We start from the raw sequence: 12,005 nt of genomic DNA, 5'->3' as shown, positions 1-12,005 counted from the left end.
CAGCTGACTCGAGTGATATGCATTCAGCAAAAACGCAGAGATACAAATTCTGAACCAAAGAGATTCATTGGAGATGTATTATTTGAGAGTGATATTGGAGTAAATATGCTTTTGTTCTTCTCAAAACACTTCATTTAAATCATATTGGAAGAATATTTCAGTGACAAAAAGTATTTAAACTCTACAAAATCTACTACTAGACACTCCTAAATTTTTCATGTTATAGAACTACGCTACCTATTCCTTACTTTCACTACTAGAAATGCGTAAAATGTACAAACATAAACATAAACACATCATGCATTTAGTAAAGAGTTTAAACATAAACATAAACACATCTGTTCATTTTTTTTTATTGCACTAGTGTGTTCATATTTATCGGATATTATATTATTAGTTTTTTTAAAAATAAGTCCATTACTAAATATTGTTTAGTTGCAATGAGAAAATTAATAGAAAAGAAAAACAATAGAAAGGAAGAAAAAAAAAGTAGAAGGATAACTCAAATGAAGTAGTTTTTAGATTATTTTTTTTGAAAAATTAAGAATTGAGAAGTTAAGATTAAAAAAAAAAACTACAAATGATATTTTTCTAGTAAAAAATGGTGTATATCCTTTATTATTAGTATAGATAATAAAAAATATAGAATAAATTATTAGTATAGACACAATTGTTTTTGTTATTTTTTTAAAGAAAATCTAGTGTTATTTGGTCGATGGGAAAATAACAAATGAGAGAGGTTAAAAATAATTACTTATTTATTTTGGTAAATGTATAGGTAGCAAAGAAAAATAACCATATGTCAAAGTAAGAGTAAAATTGGAACGAAAATAGGCTAAGCAAAATAGTGTATTGCTTTTATATGCAGTATAGATATGCACTTTTGGCAATGGGCATGTGCCGCCAGCCCAACAACACATAGCCTAATTTTTTTAAGAGTATTATATGGTCCCAAAAAATGTAAGAGATAAAAGTTCATCTTTCACTACAAGGTTTAGAGTCCAGAAACATAATAAGAATTTTTGAAAAAAAAAGTAAAATCAGATTTTTTAATGTTATTGATGTTATTTACAAATTTTTTATTTTTTTCTTTTATGTTATTGATGTTATTTATAATTTAAATAAAAAATAATTTTTTTTTAATAATGTATATATAAATAATATTAATAATTAATTTGATTATTAATAATTGATATTATTAACTTTATTCTTTAAAGTAATGTTGGAATCTTGACTAGGAATTAGTCTTTGCTTTTACGGTCTGTTACTATTGTTGCAGTTAATAAGCTATTTTCTAGGAGCTGAATAAGCATTTGAATTATTCTAGTTTGTTAGGATTATTATTCCTAGTTTTTCTACTGTTGGTTACTTTTATTTAAAGCTAGTTAGCTTTGCTTTTGAACAAGGAAAAACTAACACAATTTACCCATTGTATTAGAAGTTCTTATTACTGCTTTACATTTGGTATCAGAGCTCCACCACGGAGCCTGATAAGAGTGAGTGAGCTAAACGTGTTTGAGAGGAAAAACACTAGAGTGAGTTGAACAAGAGTGTTTGAGAGGAAAAACACTGAGTGAAGTGACATGGCAGAATCTAGCAATTTCACCACACCATGTCTACCCAAATTTGATGGAGATTATGATCATTGGAGTTTGATCATGGAGAATCTACTTCATCAAAGGAGTATTGAAGTATTATTGAATCTGGAATCCAGGAACCAAAGGAGAATGAGCCGATAAGTGTAGCAAAACATAAGGAATTGGATGAAACAAAGCTTAAAGATCTGAAAGCAAAGAACTATCTATTTCAGGCCATTGACAAATCCATCCTCAAAACTATTACACAGAAAGAAACAGCCAAACAACTATGGGAATCCATGAAAGTCAAGTACCAAGGAAGTGCTAGGGTGAAACGTGCACAGCTGCAGAGGTTTCGACGGACATTCGAAACCTTAGAGATGAAGACATGTGAATCAGTGAATGATTATTTTGGAAGAGTGATGGAAACAACAAATGATATGAGAAATTGTGGGGAAGATATGAACGATGTAAAAATTGTTGAGAAAATACTTAGATCTCTCACAGACAACTTCAATTTTGTTGTATGCTTAATTGAAGAGTCTAAGGACATTGATCTCCTAACTGTGGATGAGCTGCAAAGTTCACTGCTAGTTCATGAGCAAAAAGTGAGAGAGAAAAGGAGTGAAGAACAGGTGTTGCAAGTTCAACATGGCATAAGGATTGGACGTGGAAGAGGAAGAAACAACTTTCAAAGAGGAAGTAACAGCCACGCGAGGGGACGAGGAAGGGCCAGAACATTTGTAAACAGAAATACTATTATATGCTATCGGTGTCAAAAGCAAGGACACTACCAATTTGAATGTCCAAATCTAGAAAGGGAAGCAAACTATGCTGAGTTTGATGAGGAAGAGGAGCTGCTCCTAATGGCCCATGCTGAAATTGTAGATACTAATGACAAAGGGATATGGTTTCTCGATTCTGGTTGTTCGAATCACATGACAGGAAATAAAAAGTGGTTCGTTGAACTAGATGAAGGTTTCAGACGTACTGTTAGATTGGGAAACAGCTCGAGAATGTCTGTGTTGGGAAAAGGAAGTGTCAGGTTTGAAGTGGAAAGAATAACTCAAACTGTGAGTGATGTTTACTTTGTGCCAGACCTAACCAACAATTTGTTGAGCATAGGTCAACTCCAAGAAAGGCGATTGTCCATCATAATAAAAGAAGGTGCATGCAAAATTTATCATCCTCAAAGAGGGAAAATTGTAGACAGCAAGATGACTCTGAACTGGATGTTTATAATCTATGCTACGTTGAAACCACTTCCAGGGAGATGCTTAAAAGCTGAAGAGGAGGAATTGGAAGACCTTTGGCATAAAAGGTATGAGCATGTAAATCACAAGTTCATTGCTACCATGCAGAAGAAGCAGATGGTGAAAGGGCTACCAAAACTCAAGGAAACTGCTGCTGTTTGCGAGGTGTGTAACATTGGCAAGCAACATCGAGATAAAATACCAAAGAAAAGTCATTGGAGGGCATCTGAAAAACTTGAATTAGTGCATGGTGATCTGTGTGGACCAATATCTCCAATCTCTCACAGTGGTAAGAGGTATTTGCTAGTGCTTGTAGATGATTATTCTCGCAAGACTTGGATTTATCTTCTTGCAGAAAAAGGTGAAACATTTGAGATATTCAAATGCTTCAAGAATCTGGTTGAGAAAGAAGCTCAGAAAGCAATATGTTGTTTACGAACATATAGGGGAGGGGAATTTACCTCAAACAAGTTCAATCAGTTCTGCATAGAGCATGGCATCAAAAGACAATTAACAGCTGCTTTCACTCCACAACAAAATGGAGTTGTTGAACGAAGAAATCGAACGATTATGAATATGGTGCGTTGTGTACTCACTGAGAAAAATATGCCAAAGATTTTGTGGCCAGAAGCTGCGAAGTGGACCAACCATGTGATAAACAGAAGCCTTACCAAAGCAGTAAAAGAGGTGGTGCCAGAAGAAAAATGGAGTGGACTGAAACCTACAGTTGACTATTTCAGAGTGTTTGGATCCATTGCTCATGTCCATATACCTGAGCAAAAGAGAACTAAACTAGACGATAAAAGTCACAAATGTATCTTACTTGGAGTGAGTGATGAATCCAAGGCTTATCGTTTATATGATCCAGTGTTGAAGAAAATCACAGTTAGCAAGGATGTCATATTTGAAGAAGGAGAAAAATGGAATTGGAACCTGAACTCAGAAGAAACAAAACAAAATACTCTTGATTGGGGTGATGATGGAACTGCCATGGAGGAGTTTGACGAGGAATCAGATGTAGAACAAGAAGTAAGTAATGCTGACAATCTTGAACCAAGAAGAAGAAGAGCACCTGGTTGGCTACAGGACTACGAAAGTGGTGAGGGCCTTTCTGAAGAAGAACGAGAGGCAAGTATGGTTTTGTTCATGTCAAATGATGATCCCACAAATTATAATGAAGCTTTGAATGATGAAAAATGGATAAAAGCAATGAAGGTTGAGATATATGCCATTGAGAAAAACAAGACATGGGAGTTAGTGACTTTGCCAACTCAAGCCAAGAAAATTGGAGTCAAATGGATTTACAAAACCAAACTGAATGAAGAAGGGAAGGTTGACAAGTACAAGGCCCGACTGGTTGCAAAAGGATATACACAAAAAGAAGGGGTAGACTATAATGAAGTATATGCTCCAGTAGTTCGATGGGACACAATTCGGATCTTGTTGGCTGTGGCAGCTCAAAAGGGATGGAATGTGTATCAGCTTGATGTGAAAAGTGCCTTCTTATATGGAGAACTGAAGGAAGAAGTGTATGTAGGTCAACCTGAGGGCTTCATAAAGCAGGGAGAGGAAGACAAGGTATATAGGCTGCACAAAGCCTTGTACGGACTAAAGCAGGCACCAAGAACATGGTTTAGCAGAATCGAGAGTTATTTCCAGAAAGAAGGATTTACAAAGAGTAGCCATGATCATACTCTATTCATCAAAAGAAGAGAAGAAAGAGCAATCATGGTAAGTATCTATGTTGATGACTTGATATATACTGGAAATGATGAAGAATTTTGTGCAAGGTTTAAGCAATCAATGAAGAAAGAATTTGAGATGACGAACCTTGGCAAAATGAGGTTCTTCCTGGGAGTTGAAGTAAGTCAGAATGCAAATGGAATTCACTTATGCCAAAAGAAATATGCAAGAGAGGTTCTGGAAAGGTTCAATATGTGGAACTGTAATTCTGTCAAAAACCCAATAGTGCCAGGAACTGTGTTGACAAGAGAAGATGGAGAAGATGTTGATCCAACCTTGTACAAGCAATTGGTAGGCAGTCTAATGTATCTGACAGCAACACGTCCAGATATGATGTATGTAGTGTGCTTGATTTCACGTCACATGGCTAATCCAAAGGAGAAACACATGTAGATTGCTAAAAGAGCCTTGAGGTATTTAAAAGGTACACTGGATTTTGGTTTGTTTTACAGAAGACATTTTTTGAAACTTTTGGCATATACTGATAGTGATTATGCAAGAGATGTGGACGACAGAAAGAGTACTTCTGGCTATGTCTTTCTGCTAAGTGAGGCAGCTGTGTGTTGGAGCTCAAAGAAGCAGGCCATAGTTACATTATCCTCCACAAAAGTTGAATATGTGGCAGCAACCTCATGTGCTTGTCATTGTGTTTGGGTGAAAGGTGTTCTTAAACATATTGGAGCTGAAAATTGTGAGTGTATTGACATTTTCTGTGACAATACTTCATCAATCAAACTTTGTAAAAATCATGTGTTGCATCGAATGACTAAACATATTGATGTTAGATATCATTATTTACGTGATCTTTCAAATCAGGGAGTAGTTAAGTTAATTTTCTGTGGAACACAAGAACAAGTTGCAGACATTATGACAAAGCCAATGAAGTTGAATCAGTTTGTGACACTTCGAAGGGCATTGGGAGTACAACCACTTGAAAATTAAACTGTATGCTCAATGAGCATTTCAGTTTAAGGAGGAATTTGTTGGAATCTTGATTAGGAATTAGTCTTTGCTTTTACGGTCTGTTACTATTGTTGCCGTTAATAAGCTATTTTCTAGGAGCTGAATAAACATTTGAATTATTCTAGTTTGTTAGGATTATTATTCTTAGTTTTTCTACTGTTGGTTACTTGTAAAGCTTATTTAAAGCCAGTTAGCTTTGCTTTTGAACAAGGAAAAACTAACACAGTTTACCCATTGTATTAGAAGTTCTTATCACTGCTTTACAAGTAAATTATTCACTTCACTTTAGATGAGTCAAATCCTATAAATTTTATATTATAAAATTATATGTCATACAATTTAAAATATATCACGTCGTTGATTGTTTAATTCAAATAAAGAGACAAAAAATATTAAATTTTAAAATAAGAATATCAATTTTATAATTGGATAAAAATAGAGAAAAGAAATATACAATTAACCAAAAGCATTTATACTTCAATTTACCAAAAGTTTTTATGTGAAGTCCTTTACAAGTAAATATTCAATAAATGTTAAGGTTTTCTAAAGTGACCCATCAACAAAAAGAAGGTTGAGAATCCATTTTCAGAATAACTAATTTACCAAACTAAAAACCCACGTACATTTCATTGCATAAAGTGCTTCTTTGTTACAGTGGATTGATTCTTTCTGTCTTATTTTTTCATCATGAACTTGAAAGCTATTACCATTCTCTTTCTATTTTCTCTTCTTCTTTCACTAAATTCCCATTTTGCCCTCGCCGGAAAAGGCAGGGTCCACATCCCCGACGAGTTGGACGACGTGTTCGACGACGAGGAGGACGATGATTGGAAAGAATGGGGCAAAAAACCTTCACCCTCTTTCGCTCCCTCCGATTTAACCAAGATGGATACTTCGCAGATCCAAGATGAGATGATGAAGCGCCACACTGGACCCGTCATCGGATTCGTCAAGCTCCGATTTGGTGTTCGCCGAACTCCGGTGACCACATTTTCTTCAAACTCCCATATTTTTAAATTTAGAGTTGAAAAAGTTCTGATTTTATTTTGCTAGATGTTGATGACAAAATTCTTGTTCATACCCACTTTTTTAATTTAAGCTTGAGTTTGAGTTAAATTTGTGATTTTAACTTGTTATGCATGATGGGTTTGAGTTAAAGTTTTGATTTTTATCAATACCCATTTCATCTTTTAATTTTTGTTCCTACTAATTGAGCTTGAGTTTGAGTTAGTGTTGTGATTACTTATCATATATTCATATCCGTTTTTGTAAAATAAAAAATTAGCTCCAATTTGAATTGAGGTTGTGGTTCTTCCCTTGAACTGAGTTTTTTTAGCGGTTTTTGCTATTGTTGTTTGAGTTTGTGTCTGTTTCTGCCAATTCACAAATCGTATTATGTGATGTGAACATGAATATGCACTTGTTCTTTGTTTTTGGGATGGTTTATGTTGATTGTTTGTGTTAAGTTTCTTTTGAAAACTTTGAGGTGGAACATTATTAGGGCAAAGTCCACTTGTAGAACTGAAGTTTAAGGATTGGATTCTATTGCGCATTTTTTCAGTTTAAAACCCAAGTGCACATCCACATTTACATTTCCATATAGTTTTTACTTGTTACTTTTGATTGGCAATATGCTGTCAAGAAAAATGCTAGTGACACTATTTTCATTATTCGGTGAAATTTTTTGAGTCTTACCAAATAAGAAATGCATTAGTTTCACGCAATAGTACTATAAAGGGTGCATTGCTAGCAATTATCGTTGAAAAGGTGCTTGAGCTTTTAACTTGTACTTGATGCTCTCTATAATTTCTGAAGTAGAGAGGTCTCTGGTTTGAACTTTTGGGTGAATGTTGAGTGCCGTTGCAATTTTTCATGTTTGATTTTAGGACATGGTAGCTGAACTTGCCATGAAATGGACACATGTTCTGAGAACTGGAGCTGTTGGAGTAAGGTTTACCGGTGTTGATCTGAATACAGTCATGTTCAACATGGACAGCATCAAAGATTTGGAGGAGGTATGGCTTCCTTTTACGTTTACCAATCATTATGGGATCATATGATACGATGCATGTAGCCAACCTCACCTAGTTTTGAAAAGAGTTTTGATTGTTTTATAAAGAGCAAAACTTAGTAGTGGCTTGGCGGACTTGGATCCCCTACAACAGCTACATAGTGCAACAGCTGTGAGGACCATTAGATCTACAGGAATATCTCTCGATCTAACGGTCCCCACATCGGCTGCACCATGAAACTGTTGTAGAGGATCCATACACATGGCTTGGCTTACTAATTAAGGCTTCCAATCAAGGAATTTAAACTTTTGGTCTTATTGTATTGAATAACTAGCTTTAAATTCAGCCTAGAAGAAGTAGTAATTTTGAGTGTGTCGGTTTATGATGTTTGCCGCCGATTGTGTCTTGTTGATTATGACACTTTTCCGCATGTCTCATACTCTATCATGTCAACAGTTGAAGGAATTTGTCTTGGACCAATCAGAAGCATATGAGATTAAAATGGGGGATCAGTTTTTTCGAAGACCTGGAGATCCATCCCTTGATGAAATCATTCAGAAGCATAATAGTGAGAAAGGAAAAGAAGATAACACGGGTCCAGAGGAAATTGATGGAAACTTGAAAACAGAATTGTAGTTAAACGGTACAGATATAATCTTCTAGATGTTGAGATAAACAGTTGCATCACTTTTTTAGATGGTTTACTCCCATTGTTGTTATTTTTATAGTCCTGATATACAACTCTTCCTTTGTTTCTTCACCTTTAATTAAGGTGATAAACTGCATTTAAATGCTAGTGAAGAAGTAATTATCCTTGCTGAATTTGGCAAGACTAAGAGAACACACTTCTAGATAGGGGAAATTTTAGGGGAAAACTTGAAATTTTTGTAATTTGTATTGATTATGACCAAATTATCATCGCCAAAAGTGAGTACTTTGAACACAAATTACTAAACCTGAACAAGAAAGGTAATGAAAAGATTTATTGCATTTGTACCTCATGATATAGTATCGTTATTCCTATATGAATAGGATGGAAGAAAACATTCAACTAAATTATGATTCATTGAAACTATTATTTCAGCTTGCTACTGAAATCAGAGAGCTCAAGAAGCTGAATCCTGGGGTTGGCTGCCGCTTCTTCCCTCTCTTTCTGAGTGTTGAACCCCCAATCCACTAAATCCAAACAACCAAGCTTAACAAATATACAACTCCGAAAAAAAAAACACAAATAATGCAAAACATAGAAACTGAAAGTAGACAAAATGGAGACTGCAGAAATTATACTAACGAGACTGAGAAAAGAATTCTACCTAGATACAAATTCCAATTATCTAACTCTGGCTCTTTGATGACATTTTTAAGGGTTGCAAGCCTATCTTCCACAAAGCTGTTCAAAATATAACTACAGTTAATTCCTCCTAAATCATCCTAAGTATGTACAAGTTTATATTGATTAAAATAATCTCTCGATCATAAAAAATCTTAACTGTAGTGTTAGCCCTTGGTGTTCTGGCATTTTTTGAAGTTTCTTCAGCACTTCTACCTTAGGGCTGGAGAGAAAATATTAGATGTTTTGGGGAAAACAAATTTGTCAATGAAATGAAATATTAATACAATGAGTTCAACTCCTTCTGGTGACTAGAAATTCTAGTAGGAGAGAAAAAGATTCAAATATTCAACGAGTCTTTCTCTCCTACTGGAAAATTCTAGTAACTCAAGAGGAGCTGAACCTTAATATAATGTAAGACAACACTAACCCAGTTCCTAGACCGTATATTCTTTCTGGTGGTAAAGTTATTCCAGCAAGTTCTTTAAGTAAAGCATCGGCAAAGCGGCCCTGGAACCATAGAAAGGACAGAAAAGTATATTGAAATGCAAAGGCATAAGGGCTTGCCAATGTATGTACTCTTAGGATTAGGATTATTGTCTTCATGCTAGGAGCAAAGAGAGGATTGAGACCTGTTTTGTGGTGACAATGTACACTCTTGAGCTTGAAAATCTTAATGCATCGGCAGCACCAGGAAAGAATCTAGAGGTAAATTATCCACAAATTAACAATTTGAACCTTAAAATTCATACCAAGACAAGATATGTTTATTTTGTTAGAAGGGGCAGAAAAGAAGCTAGCTTTGAAGCACTGACATACTCACACTGGATACTAACACGTTGACACCGATAATAATTTGAAAAAATAAAAGTAACTGAGTGTTATGATTTGTATTGGTGTCGTGTTGGACACCAAATCTCACTTTTAATATGAAGTGTTGGTGTTACATCAGTGTCTAGAGCTCAAGATACTAGTTTGACTACAAAATCTGATTTTAATGTAAGCAGGAATTCAAAACATGGTTGCAGGGACATTTCTAAAAATTGAACTCCCATGCACAATGCTATCACTCAATATTATTGCATTAGGTTTCTCATGATTCATCTGATATAAGTTTTAAAAAGAATGATCACATTTCATAGCATTTGATTGGAGTACCTGTTGGCTTCAATCCAACCAGTGAAATCCTTCTCCAACCAATCATCTCTGACCTTTCCAAATAGATCTATCAGTTCATCCCTATTCTCATTCCACTCTTCCATGACAATAGGCTTCAATTTCAACCAGTTCTCTAATATTCCCTCAACTATGAGCCCCTCTGCCACCTTTCAGAAGAACTATATGACATCAGTGAAATGGCATCACCATAAATGACAAAGTTGCTTAGAATCTGATGATATGACTTCCACTTGTTAATCCATGATAAAAAAATCAAATGCAATATTGTCAAATAATGGTTATAGTAGCACTATAATATAGCGGAATTTGAACAAATCATTATTTTGAAAGATATGTAATTTTGTACAAAGTGTTGTCAAATAGTGCTATAGTTGCGCTATAGCGTTGTGACATAGCAGAATTAGAACAAATTGTTAATTTTGCAATCTACAATTGACAACACTGATCAAACGCCAAGACCTTCACTAATAAACAAATAAAGTCATGGTTTAGAGTTTTATACCCACCGATGACTTTCTAAGGGAAGGAACTCTTGTCTCAAGCAACAACCTCACAAGTAAAAGAGTTTCATATCCAGTTTCCACCACTGGTCGCACCTGACATGAAAAAACTATTAGTGTATCTTTAACATCTCATAGTTTGAAAGAAAAGTAATCAAACATGAACATTATGCACAACTAATGTCTTGAAATTGCAACTTTGCTAATACTTACATTGACATTGATTAAAATTTAGTACTAAGATCTGTGTCATTCAAATGACTCCTGGTTAGAGTTGGAGGCATTTCCCCTCACTTCAAGATCCAAATGGTTATGATTGATGCAAGACAAAGGACATTATTTTTTTTTCCTCCTACTGGAATGCAATTTTTTTTTATTGAAACAAACATAATCCATATCCTAAAAACAAGTATTCCAGATCGAAAGAGCCTTTACTTTTTTATACCACTGAAAATGATAAGATGGTGTTATATAGTCACTTCACACCATTATATAATCAATGAAAATGACTTACTCACAACACAACCTGAAAATGGAAGTAAAGCATAATAATAGCAAAGAAAGAGGAAGTGCTCAAACTAAAAAATGTATTTAGCAAGTTTCAAGCAGAAGGCTCAGTTGGTAAACTGAGGGAAGCTGAGTGAGTCCTTAAGGTATTGTAAATTATGGTCTTTTGGTTGAAAATTTCATTTGATAGAGATACCATCCGTTTCACTTTCGAAGTAATCTTTGATACAACTAGGATTGGACAAATGGTTAATATCTTAGTTGAACATCTATCCATAAATTTAACTAAATTCATCCTTAGAAAAATAAGCATAAATATGCAAGCCAACCACAAAGTTAGTAAATTCAAGCTTGCTTCAGTACTAGTCAGTGCTTGCCTACTAACATAGTCAAAGTCTAAAGTGGAACAAAATAACCAATCAGAAATGACCAATAACTAAATTATTTACTTTAATCATTTGTTCAACAATCCAATCATCTGTGGCTGAATCAACACTGTCAAACAAGGCTGGCCACCTCAACTTGGCAGCCTACAAATCACCAAACAACATAATCACAGCTTAGTTTAAAACCAAAAATTCCAAAACCATATGAAAAACTGCAAGTGATCATCATTCAGAAACTTTATTCCATGTTATTGGTAACCAAATAGGAGAAGATTGAAGGTGAGGGAGCTAAAAACCTTGAGAGCAGAGATAGCTGTCTCTCCACAAGTATCACAGAGAACTCCATCAAAGTCCAATGCATATAGATGGCCCATTTGCTTCTCTTCCTTTCAATGTTGCTAAAACCAATCCAAAGATGATATATATAAGATTGCATTGCATGGTATACAATTACCTGCCATTCAAACAGCATTGAAATCATGACACGTGTCTGTGTAACAAGTTTTCCTTCTTTTTTGTCTTTTTATTTGTCAATCAATAAACGTGACAGTTTTA

The 12,005-nt window shown here is 34.8% G+C and overlaps 2 protein-coding genes across 2 annotated transcripts; one reads left to right on the top strand and one right to left on the bottom strand.

Annotated features, from left to right (window-relative positions):
- Nucleotides 1-6,111: 6,111 nt before the first annotated feature.
- LOC101511947 (uncharacterized) lies at nucleotides 6,112-8,370 on the top strand. The gene is made up of 3 exons (XM_004492703.4): nucleotides 6,112-6,517; nucleotides 7,423-7,551; nucleotides 8,005-8,370. Exons 1-3 carry the CDS (start codon nucleotides 6,224-6,226, stop codon nucleotides 8,182-8,184), a joined length of 603 nt encoding a protein of 200 aa, XP_004492760.1. The 5' UTR covers nucleotides 6,112-6,223; the 3' UTR covers nucleotides 8,185-8,370.
- A 141-nt stretch (nucleotides 8,371-8,511) lies between these two features.
- LOC101511624 (uncharacterized) lies at nucleotides 8,512-11,904 on the bottom strand. Its single transcript, XM_004492702.4, has 9 exons — nucleotides 11,747-11,904; nucleotides 11,514-11,594; nucleotides 10,564-10,653; nucleotides 10,037-10,203; nucleotides 9,511-9,580; nucleotides 9,309-9,388; nucleotides 9,039-9,101; nucleotides 8,862-8,938; nucleotides 8,512-8,724 (listed from the first exon to the last, which is right to left on the bottom strand). The coding sequence occupies exons 1-9, from the start codon at nucleotides 11,822-11,824 to the stop codon at nucleotides 8,624-8,626; spliced, it is 807 nt and encodes a 268-aa protein (XP_004492759.1). The 5' UTR covers nucleotides 11,825-11,904; the 3' UTR covers nucleotides 8,512-8,623.
- Nucleotides 11,905-12,005: the final 101 nt, after the last annotated feature.

This window comes from Cicer arietinum, chromosome 3, assembly GCF_000331145.2.
Source record: "Cicer arietinum cultivar CDC Frontier isolate Library 1 chromosome 3, Cicar.CDCFrontier_v2.0, whole genome shotgun sequence".
Lineage (NCBI taxonomy): Eukaryota > Viridiplantae > Streptophyta > Magnoliopsida > Fabales > Fabaceae > Cicer > Cicer arietinum.
This window is presented reverse-complemented; position numbering and strand designations above follow the sequence as displayed.